The sequence below is a fragment of the Salvelinus alpinus genome, chromosome 13 (genome assembly GCF_045679555.1).
Source record: "Salvelinus alpinus chromosome 13, SLU_Salpinus.1, whole genome shotgun sequence".
In the NCBI taxonomy this organism is placed as follows: domain Eukaryota; kingdom Metazoa; phylum Chordata; class Actinopteri; order Salmoniformes; family Salmonidae; genus Salvelinus; species Salvelinus alpinus.
This window is the reverse complement of record NC_092098.1, coordinates 12,759,026-12,784,919: the sequence shown is the minus strand read 5'-3', so window position 1 is coordinate 12,784,919 and position 25,894 is coordinate 12,759,026. Positions and strand designations below refer to the sequence as shown.

Sequence of the window (25,894 nt, the reverse complement as noted above, 5' to 3'; positions counted from 1 at the left end):
CTTCCTGGCTACCAAGCTAACTTAGCCATTAATGCTAACTAGCTACTTTTTTTCTTTGTTGAGCTAGCTAGCTAGCAGACGTTAGCTAGCACCCATGAGCACCACACCACCTAGTGAAAATAACTTATTTATCCAAGTAGCAGCAGCAATATATTAACTTCCCAACGTTGCATAATTCAACTAACAGACTGTGTTATTAAACTACCACATTGTAATTGTTTCGTTATCGGATGTAACTGGCTGGCTAACTAAGAACATTAGATACTACTAGTTATCTTAACTAGACAGTCGATGATAATGTTCACAATAGCACCGGTAGTTAACTACCAAGCTAGCTGGCTAACAACATAATAATATAACTTACTAGGGATCGTTTGTAAACCTGGGTGTTCGGGGAGGTTGGTATCCATACAGATGGCAATAAAGCACGTCGAAACAGAAGCAGCACATCTCCGCTGAAACAACCATCTTCCTGCCTCCACTTCCCGAACCACATCCCGGGCTAAGATTCGGGGAGATGCCAGTTGAGTTGTAGCCTCCTGGGGCTGGGGACAATGCGTTGGTGCTACTACTACTACCCCCAGGACCCCCCAGGCCGTTCACTCGATTCATGTTCCCTGCCACCACAGTCGAGGAGGAACCAATCCCCAAGTCCGAGCCACAATGTCCAGTCCCTACCACCCCGTTACCCGCCCCCACCCCGCCAGGACCCCCCGACCCGGGGGATCCCGACAGCTTCTGCTTCTTCACCCCGCAGCACCCAGCCGCCATCTTGGAACAATCTGCACCGACACACCGCTTCCGACCCATCACCGTCAACGCGGGAGGGGTGGGTGGAAACGCGGACCAGACGTAAAAATCCCACTGCGTTAATACGTATGATGGACAATGTCCCACTTTCCCTTTTTTGTCGGGCGACGTTATATTCGATATAAAGAGACCGCAATGTCACCCTAACTCTGCCTTTAAAAAACACGTGCCTTACGCAAAATCCTTAAGTGTTTTCCTTTAGAAAACAGCACTGGACCAATTCAAACGTTTCGATTGATCTCAGATATTGTCCAAAATACAGGCAGGCCTCTTCGGAACACGATAACCACCGAAGTGATTTCACAAAGCAATCTTTCTCTCGAATGATACAGGAACTAATTCACTAGCTACCCAACAGAGAGACCACAGAGTTTGAGACAGTTAGCTAGCTAATTAGCTAGTTAACTAGACAGCCAGTAGCCAGATGTGGAGCTGTGACAGCTACTGCACTGCACCCCCAGCAGCACAGAGAATCCTTTTTGTGTGGGAGTCGGGAGCTTGAGTACGCAGGACCCATACGCTTTAGCACGAATAGTACATTACGCTTCGCACCATGTAGCTTAACATTGCACCAGATGTTTACTTTCATCCGAACTTCTTGTTAGACAACTGACCCAATGTGTTGCAGCTCCAAACGTCAAGTCGACGCAAAGTAAAATGGCATTTGGCTATGCAGTTTGATCCATCATCAGACAGCGTCAGCGCTGACCAAGTAATTTCAACAAACCAGCTGATCAGTTTGCACCTGTATTTTGTGTCAGTTCTCGGACAGTTTCAAAAATCTTATTTAAACCCCAGCGTCATATCAGCGCTGAAAGTTTGCTGTAGATTTGTTTTGGACCTTGTCATCCGTTGAATGTAATACATTTTGATAGAGCAGCATTCTATTCCAACTCTGAAATCCTCGGGGTTTGGTTACTCTAGCTCCTCACAGCGGCTACCATTAGCCTGATAGCTTCTGTGATGTTCGGGGGGGGAATGTGATCATCTGTAGTCACTGATATTCACAGCGATAGAACACGGGTTAGTAAAAAATATCTTTCGTATTCTCAACGCCGAAATAAGATCCAGGAAATGTTTTGAAATCGTTTCCTACGCATAATGCGTATAGTCTCACAGTATCTTCTGTCTGTCAAATCTGAATTCTTGCTGCGAATTACGCAAAAAAATTGCTGCGTGGGCTATCCACCTCAGCTTCTAATCAGCTCGGCCTCAACTGCGTAAGGATATATATTTTACCATTTATGCTTCGTTAGACAATTTGTATGCGTCTTCTCTAAGAGAAAGAAAACATGCATCCCTTCAAATAAATGTCGTTGTAGTCGGATAATGTTCTGTCAGCCATTCTCGCCTGCCATGAAGTCACATCAGCTGCAGTTAATGTCTCTGCTACCCTCCAGAATCGACTTGCCGCGCCAGGGATTTTGGAATAGCAGACTTGGAAATTGGATTCGATTGCTCTCACAATACCATATCAAAATGGGAAACACTCTTTTCATGCCACTTCGATATTGTCTTTTTCGTAGAGGGTTCGGAGAATTTACGCAGCAGGTTAGAATAATTAACGTGGCAGGTTGGATAGGAGACTGAGGTTAAGGTTAGGAAAAGGTTTAGCGAAAATTATATCCTAATCTGCTACGAAAATCACTTTGTATCGAAGTTGCGTGAAAAGTGACCTATATCAAAATACCAATGTAGGCTACACCAAATATTGCTTGGTCCCCTCCATGCTGTTTAAGTAACCAGTCAAAATTTCAGAGTGCCTCTTTATTACATTGGTGTTATAGGCAGGTACAGTGTAATACTTAGTGTAACGTAAGGTGGTACATAGACATACCTGCCTGGTTTTAGGCTATAAATGAACCAGCGTTACAGTTGTGCCGGTGTTATGCTGAAAATCATACTTTCGGTTCTGCCAGTTGTTGGGGTTGCAGCAGGTGTGAACTAGTTATCTAATGAGTTCTAGCCCGTCATGCAATGACATCACCTTCCTTAAACCTGAAGTCGTGTCGTCGTTACGAACTAGAGTCGGCGGGACAGGGACGGATCAGCTTTATATTGGGAAAGTGTCCTTATAATTTACCCAACAGATGACAACAGTAAGATCACAACACCCAAAACCCCTTCTATCATAGTGTAAGTGAGAGTGATACCAAGGTCAGACAGTGACATGCTTGCCCTAAAAGTATAGGTATACTTCACTGCAGATGGCTAGCTGCTTGAGTCAGTCCTTAAAATGGAGGATGACAGCGAGGTTGCTCAGCGCTCAGCAGATAAAGACGCAGCAGGTTTGGAGAGAACACATGCAGAGCCCTCTAAACTGCTAGGCTGAATTAATTAACATCAGCTTGAAGCCCCCAATCCTTTTGCACCGTATTGCCCATCTTCATTTGAACTACTGTATATTGCAAATGGTTATTTGCGAGAGCAGCAAACTATACTTGCTACAATGAGCTGGCCACCCCCTGGTCCCAGAACAAATCATTGATTGAGAAGTTATTGGTATTTTTGGAAGTTTGTCTCATCTGTAGTCAGATTAGAATCCTGATATGACAGTGTGATAGCCCAATGAAATGTTTCTACATGCACAAGTGATGAATTAGCAAGATGATTGGAGTAGAATTGTACTCAATGAAGTATACACTGAGTTTACAAAACATGTCTTTCCATGACAGACTGACCAGGTGAATCCATGTGAAAGCTATGATCCCTTATTGATGTTATTTGTTAAATCTAAAATCAATGGAGAAGAAGGGGAGGAGACAGGTTAAAGAAGGATTTGAAGCCTTGATACAATTGAGACATGGATTGTGTATGTGTTTCATTCAGAGCGTGAATGGGCAAGACAAAAGATTTAACTGCCTTTGAACTGGGTATGGTAGTACATACCAGGCGCACCGGTTTGTGTCAAGTACTGCAACACTGCTGGGTTTTTCACACCCAACAGTTTCCCGTCTGTATCAAGAATGGTCCACCACCCAAAGAACATCTAAAAAGGGGGAGGTTGCAAGCCGAAGAACACCATCCCAAACGTGAAGCACGGGGGTGGCATCGTCATGTTGTGGGGGTGCTTTGCTGCAGGAGGGACTGGTGCACTTCCCAAAATAGATGGCATCATGAGGAAAATTACGTGGATATATTGAAGCAACATCTCAAGACATCAGTCAGGAAGTTAAAGCTTGGTCGCAAATGGGTCTTCCAAATGGACAATGTCCCCAAGCATACTTCCAAAGTTGTGGCAAAATGGTTTAAGGACAACAAAGTCAAGGTATTGGAGTGGCTATCACAAAGCCCTGACCTCAATCCCATAGAAAAGTTGTGGGCAGAACTAAAAAAGCGTGTGCAAGCAAGGAGGCCTACAAACCCGACACAGTTACACTAGCTGTCAGGAGGAATGGGCCAAAATTCACCCAACTTATTGTGGGAAGCTTGTGGAAGGCTACCCGAAACGTTTGACCCAAGTTAAACAATGCTACCAAATACTAATTGAGTGTATGTAAACTTCTGACCCACTGGGAATGTGATGAAATAAATGAAAGCTGAAATAAATCATTCTCTACTATTATTCTGACCTTTCACATTCTTAAAATAAAAGTGATGATCCTAACTGATCTAAAACAAGGAATTTTTACTTGGATTAAAAGTCAGGAATCGTGACAAACGTAGTTTAAATGTATTTGGCTAAGGTGTATGTAAACTTCCGACTTCAACTGTATATACACATTTGGAAGGTGAACCTTCGCCGCACTATGATGTCTTGAGCGCTCTGGAGCAGGTTTTCATCAAGGATCTCTCTGTACTTTGTTCCGTTCATCTTTCCCTCGATCCTGCCACTGAAAAACATCCCCACAGCATGCTGCCACCACCATGCTTTACCGTAAAGATGGTGCCAGGTTTCCTCCAGATGTGACACTTGGCATTCAGGCCAAATAGTTCAATCTTGGTTTCATCAGACCAGAGAATCTTGTTTCTCATGGTGGTAGAATCTTTAGGTGCCTTTTGGCAAACACCAAGCGGGCTGTCATGTGTCTTTTACTGAGGAGTGGCTTCGGTCTGGCCACTCTACCATAAAGGCCTGATTGGTGAAGTGCTGCAGAGATGGCAGGACCTTCCAGAAGGACAACCATCTCCAAAGAGGAACTCTGGAGCTCTGTCAGAGTAACCATTGGGTTCTTGGTCACTAACCTGACTAAGGTCCTTCTCCCCCGATTGCTCAGTTTGGATGGGTGGCCAGCTCTAGGAAGTTTTGGTTGTTCCAAACGTCTTCCATTTAAGAATGATGGAGGCCACTGTGCCACTGTGTTCTTGAGGACCTTCAATGCTGCAGACATTTTTTGGTACCTTTCCCCAAAGTCCTGTCTCGGAGCTCTATGGACAATTCCTTCGACCTTAAGGCTTGGTTTTTGCTGACATGCACTGTCAACTGTGGGTCCTTATATAGGCAGGTGTGTGCCTTTCCAAATCATGTCCAGTCAATTTAATTTACCACAGGTGGACTCCAATCAAGTTGTAGCAACATCTCAAGGATGATCAATGGAAACAGGATGCACCTGAGCTCAATTTCGAGTTAAAGGGTCTGAATACTTAAGTAAATATAGTATGTTTGTTATTTTTAATACATTTGCAAACTTTTCTAAAAACCTGTTTTTGCTTTGTCATTATGGGGTATTATCGATTTGAGGATTTAAAAAATAATTTTAGAATAAGGCTGTAACGTAACAAAATATGGAAAAAGTCAAGGGGTCTGAATATTTTCCGAAGGCACCTTATATTGTCCCATAAAATAATCTGTACTACACCTAGAATTTCTTCCCTATGTGGAAGATAGGTGAATTGCACCAGTACTAGGCTGCATTCAAAACAAAATCTCCCCCATATATAAATTCATTTGGTGACCCATACCACTGATTTAGAAGGTGGCCAAAATTGTCCATCTCTCAGATATTGATTTAATGTGATGCATTTCATCACGAAAAACAATGATTGTTCCAGGAGACATAGGTTGTTTTGTTTAAATGGTATTTAAACAGTTAAAAGTATTCTCCTGTAGGCGTTGTCGGTCTCTTGCAGTTGAAATGGCAACATTCTCCACATTCCAGGAAGGTACAGTTGATTCTCTGGTGCCTGCCTGAGGCATCTTTTAACAGTTGGACAGCTGCACAGAGGTAGTTTGATAAACACCAGATTGTGAACGTGCCAGATAGCATTCAGATTTCATGTATTGTCCTCAAATTGGAAAGAGGATTACCTGACAGTAAACAATTTTGTTCTGCATTACTTGTCATACGAAAAAGAGTTCATCCACACTTGTAGAAGTATGGATAAAGTAAGCTGTGTTCATAGAAATGACTTCCAATAACATTACAATATGCACTTGTGATCTATGTAACAGCCTCAAATATGGTTGTAATGGTGAACATTTCTGACATTAAAGGGTAAGACAAGGCAGCAAGAAACGTTAGCTGTCTAGATTCTGTCTAGAAGATGTGAGCAACAGGCCTCCAGGTACTCTTAATTTGAAACTAATTTCCTCCATTAGGCATATGCCTCCACAGATGAGTCATACATCTAATCTCTTCAAAAGGCAGAGGGGCATGGTCCTCAATAACAATAGAGACCCAGACAGTCGGGTCATTAGATTCAAATTTCCCCCCCCCACACCTGACTAAATTAAAGCGTTTTACTCAGCAACAAGTAGGCTACAACATTTTCATATCTGGCAACCTCTGGCAGCATTTACACATGCTGCCCCATTATTGGCAAAAGAGCTGATCTGATTGGTGTAAAGACCAATTATTGGAAAAAGATCAGAATTGGGCTGCCTGTGTAAACGCAGCCTCAGAGGCACCCTGTCAACCAATTCAGACTGATCATGGTGACAACTACCTCCATATTTGAATTGAGCTCCATTAATACTGATGTGTATACAAAACATGATAAAATAGCACGTCTAAAAATATTTAGATCACAATTCAAGCATGCTTGGCACGGTCAGATAGGACACTACCAACCAATAGTATTCTAAGGACACCGTCTGATGCTAAATTATGTGCCTCAACAGTTCGCACTGTTGGCAACCTTCAGTAGAGGAATGCCTTCCTGCCATCTCCAGATAAATCCAATGGTTGACTGGCTGCATAGCCTCATCGGCATTCATATATTCAGGTCAGGGAAGTAATTACACCTGAACTTAGAACTCGTTTGAATTTTCTGCAAACACTGACTGCATAATAAAATCACCTCTCCCTCATTCGCTCAACCAAGAGCCATGTACAGATGCAACACAAACCTCACTATAAATTGCCTTTGTCACCTATCAGATAGAACATATGGCTAGGTAGGCATAAACAGTCAGATAACACACTGCAATATTGCATGACCAGAAGGAAACTCAATGCAAAATACAGCCAAATAAAATGTAAGAGTATTTGGGCTGTGTATAACCAGGGCACAGTTATTTTTGTTGTCGCTTTAAAATGTTTCCAGACCGCCATCATCTGAATCACCCTGGGCCATTATCTATTTCAGCGTAAGGTATTTGGTTTAAAAGTGCTCTCAGACACCATTTTGAATTTGGACCAAAGCTGCCCCTCTATACAACCACATTGCTTTGACTGAGTCTTAAAATGGCAGCAGTTCAGAGTAGATGTCATGTTGACTATGGACTGTAGCATTAAAAAGGTTGGGAGCCGAGTGAAAACACTGCAATAGTCTTCAAATGGTAACGCTAATGACAACGCTGATCCAGAATCCTTCATACTGAAAGGGTGATAATTGGATTGGACAGAGGTCTTTTGTTAGACAACTGATTAAAGAATGAGATTTATTAACTATAGGACAAATAATCATGAATTATTCATTTATTATGGATAACAATAAAAATGAGTATTAAAAAATGATACATTTCTATTGATAGAAAATCCGTTACATACAACCTATTAAACATTTACATTTCAAGTGACAAAATAATTCCCTTGTATGATCAACATCGAATTAAATCAGCTTGTTAGTGCATTTCAGCCCTCATAATTAATACATTTAAGTCAGTTCAGAGTAAGTGAATTTTCCAGTGCCCTCATATTCAAACTGACAAAAGAGTGATGTCTAATTTAGAATCAATTGCTACACTTTATTACAAGGAATGTAGGAGTGGACATTTAAGACATTGGGAAAAAAATGAACAACAAAACACTGACAAAAACAGATGAAAGGACTATCCTATAGCAGAGGCTAAGTTCTTGCATGATTTGTCTATACTATATTATCCTTTGCCCACCTCAAGACTCTTCTCTGATGGGCGTACATCCAGAGAAAAAGCTGTTCTGGAAGCTAGTAAGGGCTCGTTTCTTCTTCTTCAAGAAGCTGGCTGTGTTCCTCTCTTCTTCCTCATCACCATCTTCTTCCTCCTCCTCCTCCTCCTCAGCAGAGACAGAAGTCTTCCTCACAAGCTATAAGAATAAAGCAAGGAAAAATCTATTTTCAGCACTCTAAATAAGGACATGATCTGAAATACCCAATACCCACTTCAGGTGCAGCTCAGTGTAAAATAATATCACCACACCAGATTCATTACCAACTCAACCATAACACTACCCAAGGCACCTTGACGCTTAAACAGTACCCTTCTGGAAGAGAGTGTGATGAGTCTGTTAAGGGTATGATGTTACAACCATTGAGCCCATTGTTGATGGTATAGAGAAGCCTACCTTGGTGGGAGTGGCACAGGGTGGTTTAAAGAACGTGGTATCCCCAGAGCTAATGGCTGTGGGGTCTTGAAGAATAGAAACTGAATCTTTGGATCCATCATCTGTGACTTCGCTAGAGTCCTGCTTTTAGGAAGAGAGGGAAATGATTCTGAAAAATATATGCACCAACAATGAAACATTCTATTGAATGTAGGGAGCCTATGTAGAATACAACATCGAGTATTTTTCAACTTACTGTACTGGACCTCTGGTTGCCGATGTTACGACACTTCTCATGGTCACATTGGCAGTTCTCCCCACATGTCATCTTTCCCTTACGGCACCGGCACAGCTTGTTGCCACAGCGACCCTTACAGGCACACTTAACAAATACGCAAACTTTTAACACTGCAAATGCATGATAATAGTGATCTGACCATCTCTAAAACGACAGTGTTGCCCATCTCACAAAATAATTTAATATAGACTAAGTTCTCACCCCTGTTGCCTTGGGTTTCTTGATGTTGGAGTTCTTTCTGTTACGGCCTCTCTCATTCATCTCAGGGCACCACTCATCCTCCTCCTCTGACTCGGAGACAGACTCCAGCTCCTCAATGTCAATGGTCATATTCAGGGGAGCCTTGGCTGCAGTGAAACGGTGACCTTTAGGCTGCAGGAAGTAAAGAACACCACCAGTGAGATGGTGCAACCGCCCAGCACTGGCCTAGGTCAGTGTCAGCTTCCCCTAGACTCATATAGGGGTAATCTTTCCTCTAACATTTGTATATGAAATAGACAGTGGTAAGGAAGGATGTCAGTGGCTTACCTTTGGCGGGATGTACTCAAAGGAGTCGTCTGGGGACTGAGTGGATGCTGGCAGGACGTTAATCTTTTTCCCACTGGCCAACTGGAGCAGTGTTAGTTTCTGAGAACAGAACAAACGTTGCTTGATATGGACAGTTTCAACAAATAGTAGACCTTAATGTTTCAAAATGTAATAACCTGTGCTTTTAGAGCAATGGGTGTGAGAAAAGCCATTTACAAATTAAATGAATAATAATAATGGTAACTATAGACCATAGTTCTTGTATATAGCTTTGAGTGTTATATTGTCCTTGTATATGCCCAGCTGTGTATTTACCTGTTTGTATTGTTCATTGTCATCCAACAGCCTCTGGTTTTGCTCATTCAATTTCTGCATCTTTTCAATCTCATCCTCCTGTAGAGACGGGCATTATATTTGGAGGGGGTTAGAACCTTTATTCAGTTTTGGCTTCAACCTCAACACTATGAGCTGAACTTTGAGTGCAGTCAACCTACATGGACAATGAGGATTAATAGTAGAAACAAGTGCATGTGACCTTACTGACTGTATGACCATTCCTATAACATGTCAGTGTGCACAGTAGCTGAGAGGACAGTGTGACAGACCTGGAACTTGAGGCGCTGCAGAAGCTCCCTCTCCCGTTTGGAAGTCTCCTCCTCCTGCTTTTCCTCCACAGACTGTCTCTCTTTGCTCTGCAGCTGACCCAGGAGGTACAGGACCTTCTCCTGGTGCATCTGCTCCAGCTCCACCAGGTGGTGCTGGTTCTCCATGTCCATGGTGGACATCACTTTCCTCTCATCATACATAGTCTTCTGCAGGTCCAGCATGTTGCCCTTCTCCTGCTTCAGGTCACTCTCCAGCTTAGAACTGGCCGTTTTGGCAGACACCAACTGTGGAGGCGGTAACATTTTTGGTGGTCATGCATTTTGTCAGTAAACATCAGCTTACGAGATAGGCTAATAGGCAGAGAATAACATGCTTTTCAAGACATTTCCAATTTGATTTCTGAGACTAAAAAGCATGCAGTTCAATGATATGCGAATGTGTCTCACCTCTGACATGAGGACCTTGAGGGCACACTTGGCCTCCACTATAGTAGTGATGTTGTCCCAGCGTTGCTTCAACCGCCCCTCATTGTCTGCGTCCAGAACCTTCTGTTGTAGGTCAGCTATCTGGGCACTCCTAGGTGGAAATCCATGGAAGAGCACATGTGGCCATGTACTGTTATAATCTCCACCCGGCACAGCCAGAAGAGGACTGGCCACTCCTTAGAGCCTGGTTCCTCTCTAGGTTTCTGACTTTCTAGGGAGTTTTTCCGAGCCACCGTGCTTCTACATCTGCATTGCTTGCTGTTTGGGGTTTTAGGCTGGGTTTCTGTACAGCACTTTGTGACATCAGCTGATGTAAAAAGGGCTTTATAAATACATTTGATTAATGTGAATGTGTGTCTATAAATGCACATGGATGTGATTCACTTGACCAAATGTAAATACTTGATCACATTTTATGCCAATCACATATCATTACTCTTCTGTCCTCATTAAAAGAACCGAGTTCTTAAGGACTTGCTTCTGGCAGCAGTCACAATATCCTATCAACAGGAACTAACAATGAACAGATGGGAAGGCGTAGGCTTTGGAAGGTGTGAAAAGCTTTGGAGCAATGCCTTACTATGACAACATTTCTCCAGGCAAGCAAAGGAGAAAAGGGTCGGGAATAACCAATGACAGTGCAAAAATGCTTAGCAATGCAACTAAAAGACAAATTATCTGGGTACCCTTTTGTATGAAAAACACAAATGCATTAGCAGTAAGGGGAGGTCAATGTGAGTGGAACTGAAGGAATCCCTCAGCTGTGGGAGGTAATGGGTAAGGTCTGTACTAGTCAGACTCACCTGAGGTTTATCTCCGTCTCCAGGTTGTCCACCTGTTTACTGAGAGATGCCTCCAGCTCTCCCTGACTCTCCAGCTCGGAGATGATGAGGGTCCGACGCTGTGAAAGTGTTGGGAGAGAGAACGCACAATAACAACAGTTTAACTTCTGTAGAGAAACAAAGAGGCATCATTTCTTCATGTAGCCTCATTTAGTAAAAGTTTAGATTCTCATTGATCTCTTTAGGAGAGCAACTTCACTCACCCTGACTTTGGCAGCGGGCCGCTCCCCGGCCTCCATCTGCTGTTTGAGCTGGGAGATCTCCTCTGCCAGGATCTTCCTGTCCTCCAGCAGGTCCTGCAGGTGGCGCCGCGCCTCCCCGGTGCTCACCAGCACCTCCACTTCGTTCAGGAGCCAGGTCTGCTCTCACACACACACGCACGTACGTCAAATTCAGGTCACAGCATACATTACTGACTCGGTCATTGATACATGCATACACAGCGACAACACTCATTGAAACCACACAACCACTCAGACCACACAGCGCAGATTAATTTAACACATTATGGTAATTGTTTCCTTTCTTGCAAACCAGGACCTCACACTCAAAACAGTTTATTAAAGAACTCAGAGTACACCGACGCATACAGAATCAAACAAAGGTGACCAGACCTTCACTCTCCCGGCTGCTCCCTCCTGCCCTCTGTAATGGACGTCCTTTCGTTTCTCGGCCACCTCACTCCTCTTCTGCAGGGCATCCTTCAGACGCTTATTGGCTGCTGCAGCCTGAAGGTGAACACCCGCAGAATTTGAAATATCTCTCCTCACTTCCAGCTAACAACCATTGAAGAATTGACACAAAACACTTTTTCCTGGTCGATTAGGTCTGCAGACGAAAAAAGAAGCACGGTGCACAAGACCCAAGCCTCACCTCCTCAGTTTTACGGCGCAGGACATTAGCCTGCTTCTGGAAGTCACTCTCAAGTTTCACCATCTGGAACTGACGTTTACGGTCCTGAGAAAGAGGTGAGAATTTTTTAAACATCAATCAATCTTAACCACATGGAAATTAATATGGTGAACAGTGTATCTTATGTATGGATTATGGACACACAACACACACCTTTTCCTTGAGCTGAAGCACCTCCTTGTCCTTCTTATTCTTCCACACTCTGAACTTCTCAGAGTCCTCCTTCATCTGCCTCATCAGCTGTACACGCTGACTCTTCATAGCCTACAGGGAAAGAGAGCAGACAAACAGGGACGCCATCAACAACCCCGTCTTGGATTGCCATCGCAAGGCCTGAATTCAACTTCTTTAGATTGCGATGACCGTCGACTGAAAACCTCTTATTGTCCTGAAATCCTGCTGATTAGGTCAGCCACTGGCAAGCACCCGGTCATACCTGGATCTCATGGTTGAGCTTGGCCACGCTGCGGACAGAGGACTCTTTGAGCTTGAGGAGCTTGGACTGCTCCTGGAGCTTCTTCTTCATGTCTGTGATCTGACCCTCCAGCTCCTGCAGACGCTTCCTACGCTGCTCGCTCAGCCTGGTGGACAGATGGAGAGGGAGAGAATAGAGACAGGGAAATTACTGATGACTCCATTGTAAATGCAGAGGAACATACAGTTGTGAATACACACCAAGCTCATTGCTCTTATGAAAGAGACTCTCACAACAGATAACTATCATATCAATTCAATGTACAGCCTGAACATAAAGATGCTGTAATATCATCGTTTGAACCCCCCCAATGAGGCCAGGTGCCTTACTTAGCCTGATTAACGTCCTTCTTGGCAGAGTGGAGAACCAGGATGAGGTCCTCCTTCTCCTTCTGCAGAGAGCCCACTGATGTCTGCAGACTCTTGATGTTATCCTGAAGGAGAACAGTCAATGAGGAGCTCCATCAGTTCAGTTTGAAGCAGCCAATCAAAAACATTCCCAGTGGATAAGAATCAGTGCTCTGCTGGTGCTGCCTCCCCTGTTGCAGCCCTCTCAACCTCTTACAGCCAACCCATATTTTCTCTCCAGTCTCATCTCCAGCCCTACCTGATGTTCAGTCTGCATAGGCTCCAGGTGGCTGTCGTTCTGGCACATCTTCCGGACAAACTCCTCCTTTAGAGCCAGAACGTTGTTGAGCTCAATCAGCTCCTTGGACATTTGGGCCTGGCGCAAGGCATGCTGGGTAGTGAAGCCCTCTGTAGAGTCTTTGTCAGTAGCAGCCTGTGGAGGGTGGGGGAAGAGGATGTATGCTTGTATGATAACAAAAACACACCAGTTTTGTACAACATACCCATTGTACACAACCCACAAACACCATGTACAACAATTCAAAAGACTCAGTGAAAATGCAACGACCCCAAAAACACGTCTGGATGTCTTCAGGAAACAACAGCCTTGCAGAAGCGCATCTGCAGCACAGACAGGGTTCTGCATTAGACGACCAGAGACTTACAGAAGGTGAACCATCAGTTGGGATTTCGTTGCAGCTGCCAGACAGATGAGGGCTGTCATCTCCTTCAGCCCCACAGTCTGCAGCCAACGCCTCAATGGTGGCAGCAAGGCCAGCACTCTCATCCTGGAGGAACAAGAGCACAGACATTATTACCCAGACACGATACAAAGCAGCTTCTTATTAATGAACTGAAATATGGTGTAGGGAACTAAAATATCCAGCCATCAAATGGTGTTACACATGCAATGTGTGTAATTAAAGTGAAAATAAATCAAGTGTCCATTACCTTTATGATTAGCATGATCAATACACTGTGAAAGTGGCATTACCCTATGTCATACTTCTGGGGTCAGTCTCCTGATATTTTGAAGGAGCTTGATGATTAAATCAAAACATTTGTGAAATGTAAAATAATATTAATGTTTGTGGGGAATTTACTTCTGCCAGATGCCTTTTACGACATTTTTGCACTGAAGACCATTGCGCAACATCTTTGCCTATTGAAGACCATTCAAAAAGCCTACATTTATTTATTTTTTATCTACCAGGCCACTTCCTGGAAAATTCTGCGTCACTTTCATAGTGTATAAAGTAATGGCATTGAACAGCAACAGCTTAGCTACAATGGAATGCAGACAATTGTCTGATGTGCTTTGCTTGCTAAACATAAAAAATGACTGAATGCAGTCAGTCATGCAGCAGTAGATCCAGCCTTGTGGTTTATTAGAGCTCCCTCGTCTGGCAGTACCTGGAGCTGCAGGATGACGTGCTGCAGATTCTGGATTACTTCCACATTCTCCTTCAGCTCCTGGTCCTCCAGAGTCTCCATCACCCTCTGCAGGTCCACTTTACACCTAAAAGAAAAGCATGAAGTTTTAACACAGATAATTCTGGTGCCAATGACATAAGGACAATGGGCGTAACACATAAGAGTTCAGACTTACGCTGCATGCTGTTTCAACTCCTGCAGTTTGTGTTGCAGTTTTTCATTTGCTTGCTCTGTCTGTGTGTGGAGTGACAAAAAAGTATGGCACATGTGACGATCATGGTAATATCTCCAAATATTCTAAACAGTCAATCAGCTTTGCTGTGTGATGTTGGTATGGCCTGTGACAAGACAGACCTAGTCCAAGACCAGTGCAGGTCCTTACCATGATGATCCTCTCAAACATCAGGGCAGTCTGGCCTGCTGCCTCACTCAGCGCACGGCTCAGTTTGTTGTTCTCAACCTGCAGGGCACGGGTCCTCTCCAGGATCTGGGACACATTCTCTGCTGGCTCAGTCCTTTTTCAAAGAAGGGATGGAAGGAGTCAGTGAGATACTTTTTGGTAGTATTTTTATATTTCTTTAACAAGGAAATTACCTTTTTTAAGCTCCCAGAATTGAAGTTCGGTTAGTGCTATCTGAGACCCTTGAGACATCCTTACCCTAAACTTAACCATACCCCTCATCTAACCTTAACCGTTTTAAAATTCACTATCAAATGGGGTAGATATGTCCCAAGGATCCCAGATAGCAAGGACCCGTGGATGTTCATTCTGCCAGTCATCAAAGGTTTAGACTCTTTGGCTGAATAGATTGATAGAGGACTAAGGACATACAGTTGAAGTCGGAAGTTCACATACACCTTAGCCAAATACATTTAAAATCAGTTTGACAATTCCTGACATTTAATCCTAGTAAACATTCCTTGTTTTAGGTCAGTTAGGATCATCACTTTTATTTTAAGAATGTGAAAGGTCAGAATAATAGTAGAGAATGATTTATTTCAGCTTTCATTTATTTCATCACATTCCCAGTGGGTCAGAAGTTTACATACACTCAATTAGTATTTGGTAGCATTGCCTTTAAATTGTTTAACTTGGGTCAAACGTGTCGGGTAGCCTTCCACAAGCTTCCCACAATAAGTTGGGTGAATTTTGGCCCATTCCTCCTGACAGAGCTGGTGTAACCGAGTCAGGTTTGTCAGCCTCCTTGCTTGCACACGCTTTTCAGTTCTGCCCACAAACTTTCTATAGGATTGAGGTCAGGGCTTTGTGATGGCCACTCCAATACCTTGACTTTGTTGTCCTTTTTGCCACAACTTTGGAAATACGCTTGGGGTCATTGTCCATTTAGAAGACCCATTTGCGACCAAGCTTTAACTTCCTGACTGATGTCTTGAGATGTTGCTTCAATATATCCACATAATTTTCCTTCTTCATGAAGCCATCTATTTTGTGAAGTGCATCAGTCCCTCCTGCAGCAAAGCACCCCCACAACATGATGCTGCCACCCCCGTGCTTCACATTTGGAATGTTCTTCGGCTTGCAAGCCTCCCCCTTTTCCCTCCAAACATAACAATGGTCATTATGGCCAAACAGTTCTATTTTTGTTTCATCAGACCAGAGGACATTTCTCCAAAAAGCACAATCTTTGTCCCCATGTGCAGTTGCAAACCATAGTCTGGCTTTTTAATGGCGGTTTTGGAGCAGTGGCTTCTTCCTTGCAGAGCGGCCTTTCAGGTTATGTCGATATCGGACTCATTTTACTATGGATATATATACTTTTGTACCTGTTGCCTCCAGCATCTCCACAAGGTCCATTGCTGTTGTTCTGGGATTGATTTGCACTTTTCGCACCAAAGTACTTTCATCTCGAAGAGACAGAACGCATCTCCTTTCTGAGCGGTATGACGGCTGCGTGGTCCCATGGTGTTTATACTTGCATACTATTGTTTGTACAGATGAACGTGGTACCTTCAGGCGTTTGGAAATTGCTCCCAAGGATGAACCAGACTTGTGGAGGTCTACAATCTTTTTTCTGAGGTATTTGCTGATTTATTTTGATTTTCCCATGATGTCAAGCAAAGAGGCACTGAGTTTGAAGGTGGGCCTTGAAATACATCCACCTACAATTGACTCAAATTATGTCAATTAGCCTATCAGAAGCTTCTAAAGCCATGACAATTTTCTGGAATTTTCCAAGCTGTTTAAAGGCGCAGTCAACTTAGTGTACGTAAACTTCTGACCCACTGGAATTGTGATACAGTGAAATAATCTGTCTGTAAACAATTGTTGGAAAAATGACTTGTGTCATGCACAATGTAGATGTCCTAACCGACTTGCCAAAACTATAGTTTGTTAAGAAGAAATTTGTGGAGTGGTTTAAAAACTAGTTTTAATGACTCCAACCTAAGTGTATGTAAACTTCCGACTTCAACTGTATGTCAGTTGTGGAAATTATTTAGTAGTAATTACCCAGAAAGCACTGGTGCCACACCCCCACGTGCATGCAGAAGCATCACCTGTAGCTCCTGGACCTGTGTCCAAAAGACGAAATATTCCATCAAAACAATGGACACTTGAATCATGTAAATGTAGGGTCGAATTGTAGGGTCACTTAGTACGGTGGTCAGTGGTCACTACCTACCTGCTGCTTCAGACGTTTCATTTCAGCAGCTCGAGGGTCCACATTGACCACAGGCTTGTTTTTTATCTTGCGAGCTCTGTCAGCGTAACGCAACGTGTTGATGGTCTCCTCAATGTTGGAGTCTGCAGGGCTGACACACGCTATCATCAAGGTGTGGCTGTTACCTCCCAAAGAATCTGTTGAAGAAAGCAGGAATTGATTCTTTAATGCCCACTTTTAAACATAGAGTACAGCTATTCAGTCTCTAAATCTAAGAAACATTCAGGTTTTTGATGAATACGTCTTTGTGTTGCGTTGAATGCCTTAGGGCAGGAGTCGGCAACAGGAGTCCAGCAAGTGAGTTTTAGTTTGGGGTATTTTTTTTTATAAAGACTAAAATCACCAGGAATTCAGCAAAATGTTGTTTAATTTAGACAATCTGTTCCCAACTATTCCCACACAACAACAAAAAAACATGTGATCGTGTCTCAAAGTAATCAAGGTATAAAATGATTGTATTAGAAAACACAATCCCTTTTTGGGTCAATTTGCATTGTACAAATTATTTTCCGGCCCCCCGAACATCCGCTCCAACAAAAATCAGCCTGTGGCTGAATCTCGTTGCCTGCCTTAGGGTATACAACGTATGCATCTCGACTGTTCTCAGTCATCCGACTACCACATCTTTATTATGTTCATTGTGCTTTAAAGCAAATCCTGAATTGATACCACTAGACCCAGGAAGAAAATACATGGGCGGCAATGCCCGGATTTAGACTGCTCAACTACCACATCCCCCTGAACCCATCCATCCCATCGAGCTCTCACCCTGCAGCAGGCGGGTTAGTTTGGAGTCTCTGTAGGGGACAAAGGTGCCTTTCTTGCTCTCGTCACCCAGGGCGCTGATCACGTTGCCCAGGGAGAGCAGGCCTCGGTTGATGCTGATGCCTGGAACAGACAGGAAGACAGCATAGAGTCAAATAAGGTTCTGATACTAAACTACCCACACAATGAATTAGAACTGGGACTGTCATGTAAAACATGTAGATCTTGCTAATAATGGGCCGTAACAATACTGAAAAGGCATAGCATGGTTAATCCGATGTCTGAAATGGCCGTACAGCATTTACTGTGATGCAGCCGCCACTTTCATACTTCTTGCGCTTAGTGGAGCAGAGATTGTGAAGGAAGTTGTTAAGGAAGTGAGCTTGTACTTATACAGGATGTACCACCCCCCATCTACTGTCAATCAATCATGTCAATGTGGAGCTATACGGAGCCATCCACATTGTTACAAAATTTGAGGCCCACGGCGATGCAGTACAGAGCTTGATTTGGTCTCTGCATGCCTCCGGAGGCTCCGCAATTGTGTCACACCCTCCATATGAAGCCTCCGACCACATTTTCCAATCAAGCATTAATTGGCTTACTGCTGTTTTCCAAAGTGTTAGCTTCTGGTAGCTGACTCACCTTCCTTCAGACGATCGCCCTCAGCTTTGGTTTTCTTTTGTCTCTCAGAGCCAGCCAGATCCACCAGGTGTAGCTTTGACACCACATTGTCAGATCTACAAACACACATTTAGAAACAGAATGGAAGAAATGAGGACAAATCAACTTACAACAAACAAATTAGTTGAATTAACTATATCAACAGAGATTTGCATATAAAAAAATGTTAATGCAGCACTTTGCGTGTCGGATACATTCATGAACTGCCACGTTTCCTTGGGATGAAAATTAGAAAGTGAGAGATCTATGGGAGAAAGCTAGAGAGAAGACTGACTTGTCTGCCCCTCTGCGCTGCTCCAGGGTGATGGTGAAGATGGCATGGGAGCGAGACGAAGCAGCATTCATGGCAGTGGAGCCCACAGTACGGGCTGAGTTCCCCAGCTCCAAGCAGCCCACCATCTCATTGGCAGAGAACACCTCCCTCTCAGTCAGGCCCACGATCTAAGATAGGGAGAATGGGTTAAACATACAGTACAGCCAAAAGATTGGACACACCTACTCATTCGAGGATTTCTATTTTCTACATTGTAGAAAAATAGTGAAGATGTCAAAACTATGATTATAACACCTATGGGATCATGTAGTAAGCAATAGTGTGAAATCAAAATATATTTGAGATCCTTCAAAGTAGCCACCCTTTGCCTTTGATGACAGATTTGCACACTTTTGGGATTCTCTCAACCAGCTTCATGAGGTAGTCACCTGGAATGCATTTCAATTAACAGGCGTGCCTTGTTAAGTTAAATTGTGGAATTTATTTCCTTCTTAATGCGTTTGAGCCAATCAGTTGTGTTGTGACAAGGTAGGGTGAGGGGGTATACAGAAGATAGCCCTATTTGGTAAAAGACCAATCCATATTATGGTAAGAACAGCTCAAATAAGCAAAGAGAAATTACAGCCCATCATTTAACCCTTTCTTCTCAATTTCCGCCTGAATGACGTGCCCAAAGTAAAACTGCCTGTTGCTCAGGCCCTGAAGCCAGCATATGCAAATAATTGGTACCATTTGAAATAAAACACTTTGAAGTTTGTAGACATTTTAAAATAATGTAGGAGAATATAACACAATAGATATGGTAGGAGAAAATCAAAAGAAAAACCAAACCTGATTTTTTTTTGAGAGAGACCATCCTCTTAGAATGGCATGTATACGGTCATATTGAAAATTAGCTCCCTGGATGCAATTCCTATGGCTTCCACAGGGTGTCAGCAGTCTATGTTCAAGGTTTCAGGCTTGTAACTTCAAAAACAAATAAGAAATATCAGTTTTAGTAAAGGGAAATTTGTGTTTGCCCGCGCCATGAAGACAGGACGCACCTGCTAAAAATTGGTTTCCTATTGAACATACTTCCGTAAGAAATATTATGGTTTGATTACATTTTAGGGTATCTGAGGAGTGAATAGAAACGTATTTTGACTTGTTAAAACAAAGTTTAGGAGTATATTTTCAGATTCCTTTCTCTGCATGATAGAAGGAGTGGATTACTCAAATCGATGGCGCCAACTAAACAGACTTTTTGGGATATAAAGAAGGATTTTATCTAACAAAACAACACTACATGTTATAGCTGGGACCCTTTGGATGACAAATCAGAGGAAGATTTTCAAAAAGTAAGTGAATATTTAAATCGCTATTTGTGAATTTATGAAACCTGTGCTGGTGGAAAAATATTTAGATGTGGGGCGCCGTATTCAAACAATCACACACTGTAAAGCGGACAGTGCAGTTAGATTAACAATAATTTAAGCTTTAAACCGATATAAGACACTTATATGTACCTAAATGTTTAATATCCATACTTTTTTATGATTATTTATTTGAATTCATCACCCTCCATTTTCACCAGAAGTTGTCCCGCTAGCGGGACGCCTAGCCCTAAGACATGAAGGTCAGTCAATTTGTAAAATTAAGAACTTTGAAAGTTTCTTTAAGTGCAGTTGCAAAACCATCAAGAGCTATGATGAAACTGGCTCTCATGAGGACCGCTACAGGAAAGGAAGATCCAGAGTTACCTCTGCTGCAGAGGATAAGTTCAGAGTTAACGGCACCTCAGATTGCAGCCCAAATAAATGCTTCAGAGAGTTTAACAGACACATCTCAACATCAACTGTTCAGTGGAGACTGCGCGAATCAGGCATTCATGGTCGAATTGCTGCAAAGAAATCCCTACTAAAGGACACCAATAAGAAGAAGAGGCTTGCTTGGGCCAAGAAACACGAGCAATGGACATTAGACCGGTGGAAATCTGTCCTTTGGTCTGATGAGTCCAACTTTTAGATTTTTGTTTTCAACCGCCTCGTCTTTGTGAGACGCAGAGTAGGTGAACAGATGATCTCTGCATGTGTGGTTCCCACCGTGAAGCATGGAGGTGGTGGTGTGATGGTGATTTGCTTGTGCCACGGTCTGTGATTTATTTAGAATTCAAGGCACACTTAACCAGCATGGCTACCACAACATTCTGGAGCGATACGCAATCCCATCTGGTTTTCACTTAGTTGGACTATCATAGGTTTTCAACAGGACAATGACCCAAAACACACCTTCAGGCTGTGTACGGCTATTTTTACCAAGGAGAGTGATGGAGTGCTGCATCAGATGACCTGGCCTGCACAATCCCCCCAAACTCAACCCAATTGAGATTGTTTGGGATGAGTTGAACCACAGAGTGAAGGAAAAGCAGCCAACAAGACAAGTGCTCAGCATATGTGGGAACTCCTTCAAGACTGTTGGAAAAGCATTCCAGGTGATGCTGGTTGAGAGAATGCCAAGCGTATGCAAAGCTGTCATCAAGGCAAAATATGGCTACTTTGAAGAACCTAAAGTATATTTTGATTTGTTTATCACTTTTTTGGTTACTACATGAATCCATGTGTTATGTAATAGTTTTGATATCTTTACTATTATTCTACAATGTAGAAAATAGTAAAATAAAGAAAAAAAAGAAAAGAAAAATAAAGAAAACCCCTAGAATGAGTAGGTGTGTTCAAACTTGACTGGTACTGTACATTCTGGAGGTCGACCGATTAATTAGGGCCGATTTCAAGTTTTCATAATCGGTAATCTGCAGTTTTGGACACCGATTATGGCCGATTACATTCCATGAGGAGACTGCGTGGCAGGCTGACTACCTGTTACGCGAGTGCAGCAATGAGCCAAGGTAAGTTGCTAGCTAGCATTAAACCTATCGTATAATTTTTTTTTATCTTAACATAATCACTAGTTAACTACACATGGTTGATGATATTACTAGTTTAACTAGCTTGTCCTGCGTTGCAAATAATCAATGTGGTGCCTGTTAATTTATCATCGAATCACAGCCTACTTCGCCAAACGTGTGATGATTTAACAAGCACATTCAAAAAAAAGTACACAAGTATTTTTTTTAAACCTGCATATTTAGTTAATATTGCCTGCTAACATGAATTTCTTTTAACTAGGGAAATTGTGTCACTTCTCTTGCGTTCTGTGCAAGCAGAGTCAGGGTATATGCTGCAGTTTGGGCTGCCTGGCTCGTTGCGAACTGTGTGAAGACCATTTCTTCCTAACAAAGACCGTAATTAATTTGCCTGAATTTTACATAATGATGACATAACATTGAAGGTTGTGCAATGTAACAGCAATATTTAGACTTAGGTATGCCATCCGTTTGATAAAATACAGAACGGTTCCGTATTTCACTGAAAGAATAAACGTTTTGTTTTCAAAATTATAGTTTCTGGATTTTACCATATTAATGACCCAAGGCTCGTATTTCTGTGTGTTATTATATTATAATTAAGTCTATGATTTGATAGAGCAGTCTGACTGAGCGGTGGTAGGCAGCAGCAGGCTCGTAAGCATTCATTCAAACAGCACTTTCCTGTGTTTTTCCAGCAGCTCTTAGCAATGCTTGAAGCACAGCGCTGTTAATGACTTCAAGCCTATCAACTCCCGAGATTACGCTGGCAATACTATAAGAACATCCAATAGTCAAAGATATATGAAATACAAATGGTATAGAGAGAAATAGTCCTACAATTCCTATAATAACTACAACCTAAAACTTCTTAACTGGGAATATTGAAGACTCATGTTAAAAGGAACCACCAGTTTTCATATGTTCTCATGTTCTGAGCAAGGAACTTAAACGTTAGCTTTTTTACATGGCACATATTGCACTTTTACTTTCTTCTCCAACACTGTGTTTATGCATTATTTAAACCAAATTGAACATGTTTCATTATTTATTTGAGACTAAATAGATTTTTATTTATGTATTAAGTTAAAATAAAAATTCAAAGTTCATTCAGTATTGTTGTAATTATTACAAATATGTTTTAAAAAATGTAAATATTTTTTTTATATATTTTTCTTTATTTGGCCGATTAATCAGTATCGGCTTTTTTTGGTCCTCTAATAATCGGTATCGCCGTTAAAATCATAATCGGTCGACCTCTAGTACATTCCCCCAAACAGTCCTTTTAAACAAGTACATTTGACTTGTTTCAAACATATTTAGCAACATTTTCAACTGTAAAAGACACACACCTTTATGCCTTCCTTGGGATCCTCCCGAATGTTGATGGTTGATGGTTTATCTTTGGATACCGATGGACAGAGCAAGTCCAGGATGTCTTCATTGTATATCTATGGCACACAAAATTAAGACAAAATGTTACAGAAAAACATGCCCAGGATACCTCCAGACACAAAGAAATGTATTTCATCAATAATCCGAATCCTGTCTTTTTAAGCATCATGACTCCCTGTTTTGAGTTTCTGAGAAGAGGAATGTACCGGTAACAATGATTGTTTTGTCCATTATCACAGTAAAAACATGCATTGTGTTGTGACAATCATGATGAATACTGCACAGAGGTTCCCACACACCTCCAGGTAAGACACTGCCAGAGAGAATTCACAATCTGTATGCTTCTCCCTTTCCTGGAAGATCATTCTGACCACCCTGGGGATGACTCCGACGGTGGGCTCATTCTCTTGGGCCGACGTATAAGTTCCTCCCATAGAAAAGGTCTTCCCTGAACCCGTCTGTCCATACGCAAGCACAGTAGCATGATAGCCTGAAAAGAAGAGTAGAAACATTATACATTCAGCTTATTGATTCTATTCCATTTTGCCCATACCCATAGAACCAGTACTAGTTCTATAGGCAATCCTGTGTGAAAGTTTAAAAAAATTCCCCCTGTACCTTTGAAAAGACCACACAACAACGGTGAAACAGCACTGTTGAAGACTTCCTCTTGTTCAGTTGTAGGATCAAAAACATAATCGTACGTGAACGCCTTTTCAATGCCAACAATCACCTGCAAGAGAGAAGAACTATAATAGACTACAATTGTTCTTATGGAATTGAATCCATAAAACATCAGGCTAAGTGTTGCAGATGGCTAGTTGCAGAAGCTTCCATAGCCTGGCGTCCTCGATCAACCACACCTAAACTAGTTGGTTTCACCAAAATACGTTTCCCATAAACAGAAGCATATCCAAATATGTAGGAACAATACTTACTTTTTTCAGGTTGTATGTGTCTTTTGTTATCAAATAAGTGTTTAAAACATGTTTTTATCCAGGGTGTTCCATTGACCGCCTGTGGGCTGCCATTGAAGTCACGCGAGAATAAACTACCGCGTATAATCTCTACTTCTACAGGCTGAAAATGGAAGACCCTGGATAAAAACGTGTTTTAAACACTTATTTGACAGTGAAGGACACATTCAACAAGACGAATCGTAAGTATTGTTCCTAGAGATATTGGAAATGTATCAACGGGAAACATTATTTTGGTAAAACCAAATAGTTTAGGTTTGGTTGATTAATGAAGCCAGGCTATGGAAGCTCCGCAACAAGCAATCTGTAAACAATGTCTCGTTGCGGGACGAAGCAATGCCAAGTGCTGTGTTATGTCTTGTAGAATCGATTGTTGACCTGTGGATCCCCTGGCACGAAGGTGAGACAGGTCTGGCAACCCTCGTTGATTTCTTTAGTAACCAAAGGTCGACACCGCAGGGCAACCCGCACGGGGATGGACTTATCATCCTCCTTTGTCATGCTGCGAAATCAGGTGATAGACGCATAAAAGGATTATGTAATGGACAGTGTGGCCAATATCAAATATCAAAGCAGTGTTGTCATTAGGGGCGTCAGGTAGCCTAGTGGTTAGAGCGTTTTGTACCAGTAACCAAAAGGTTTCTAGATCGAATCCCCTAGCTGACAAGGTAAAAATCTGTCTTTCTACCCCTGAACAAGGCAACCCACTGTTCCTAGGCCGCCATTGTAAATAATAATTTGTTCTTAACAGACTTGCCTAGTTAAATAAATAAAACATTTGAAGTTAAAGGAAATCTTGAAAGGGTGCAGATCAGAAAATTGTATTTTCTGAAAGCTACTTTTGCCTCATTGTAATTAATTGAAAAACACCTCATATCAAACAAAACAGGAAAGAGACACGCCCTCGCTGGTAGACCGACCCACCCCGTTAAGTAGACCGGAACTTACTAGTTGTGTTCAATGGTAAACGGCGTGTGAGTGAACTCTTTAATTTATCCACCACCATCTTTGCTGATAGTACGGACGGTGGATTCTAGCCAGCACGTAGCTAGCTAGCTTGTATTTGGTTACCTAACTAGCTAGCCATCTTGCCGATAGCTGAACCATCATTGATCATACCACTACACTACCATGCCAAACACGTTCAGTAACTTATCTATGGACGGTCACTTACCTTTTTTGGGCTGGCAAGACGTTGGTCTTCACCCCTGCAATGAACTAGCAAACGTTCGCTAAAATGAGTTTGCCTCGAGCTTGGTAACTAGTCACCACTAACGTTAGTTAAATGTTTCTTAAAACTAGATATTTTTTCAGAGGATAGAATAAGAAACGCATGTAACCACGCATCAGTTGTCGTAATAAATGTAGTTGACTGAACGTTTTTTTTTCGTCAAAGGAACTTCAGTCGGTGCTTGTCATAGATCTCGTCTTGCCCGCCACTTTCAAATATTCAGCTCCGCCTCCACCAACCCGCGTTAGTGTCGCGAGTGCTGTTGTCATGTGCCTGTTTCATGTTTCAAAATAAAAGTCTTACATATGCTATAAATCTAAACTGTTAAAATTACAGGTATTTATTTCATATATAATGCAGTAATGTCAAGAGATAAAAATATTAGAATCTTATTTCATATCCTGTAAGAGGACGGCACACAATCGGCCCAGCATCGTCCGGGTTAGGGGATGGTTTGGCCAGGGGGTAGGCTATCATTGTAAATAAGAATTTGTTCTTAACACTTGCCTAGTTAAATACAGGTTCAAAAGAGTTTTGCTCAATGTGCTCATCTCTGGATATAG

General features: G+C 42.3%; 2 protein-coding genes and 1 long non-coding RNA gene across 5 annotated transcripts in view; 1 reads left to right on the top strand and 2 right to left on the bottom strand.

Annotated features, from left to right (window-relative positions):
• The window catches only part of LOC139537128 (nuclear protein AMMECR1-like), a 34,393-nt gene extending 32,975 nt beyond the window's left edge, over nt 1-1,418 (bottom strand). For both annotated transcript variants that reach the window (XM_071338066.1, XM_071338067.1), the window contains exon 1: nt 365-1,418. In XM_071338066.1, the coding sequence (XP_071194167.1) occupies nt 365-810 (446 nt within the window). In that variant the 5' untranslated portion in view covers nt 811-1,418. The remainder of the gene's footprint in view (nt 1-364) is intronic.
• Nucleotides 1,419-7,655: 6,237 nt separating this feature from the next.
• LOC139537127 (chromosome-associated kinesin KIF4-like) lies at nt 7,656-25,553 on the bottom strand. Of its 2 annotated transcripts, none has more exons than XM_071338064.1 (30): nt 25,275-25,553; nt 24,479-24,602; nt 23,742-23,856; nt 23,423-23,613; nt 23,081-23,179; nt 18,827-18,993; nt 18,514-18,608; nt 17,872-17,991; nt 17,065-17,240; nt 16,893-16,954; nt 14,805-14,937; nt 14,598-14,656; nt 14,402-14,507; nt 13,654-13,776; nt 13,248-13,421; nt 12,971-13,074; nt 12,603-12,747; nt 12,320-12,430; nt 12,128-12,211; nt 11,869-11,982; nt 11,458-11,613; nt 11,216-11,313; nt 10,374-10,503; nt 9,927-10,211; nt 9,637-9,714; nt 9,322-9,420; nt 8,995-9,165; nt 8,752-8,877; nt 8,517-8,639; nt 7,656-8,258 (listed from the first exon to the last, which is right to left on the bottom strand). In XM_071338064.1, exons 2-30 carry the CDS (start codon nt 24,599-24,601, stop codon nt 8,088-8,090), a joined length of 3,738 nt encoding a protein of 1,245 aa, XP_071194165.1. In that variant the 5' UTR covers nt 24,602; nt 25,275-25,553; the 3' UTR covers nt 7,656-8,087. The 2 variants fall into 2 exon arrangements, with proteins under 2 accessions (XP_071194165.1, XP_071194166.1); XM_071338065.1 differs by having other exon boundaries at nt 8,517-8,636.
• Nucleotides 11,850-13,928, top strand: LOC139537131 (uncharacterized). The gene is made up of 2 exons (XR_011667469.1): nt 11,850-11,988; nt 12,081-13,928. It is a non-coding gene; the product is annotated as an uncharacterized lncRNA (long non-coding RNA).
• Nucleotides 25,554-25,894: the final 341 nt, after the last annotated feature.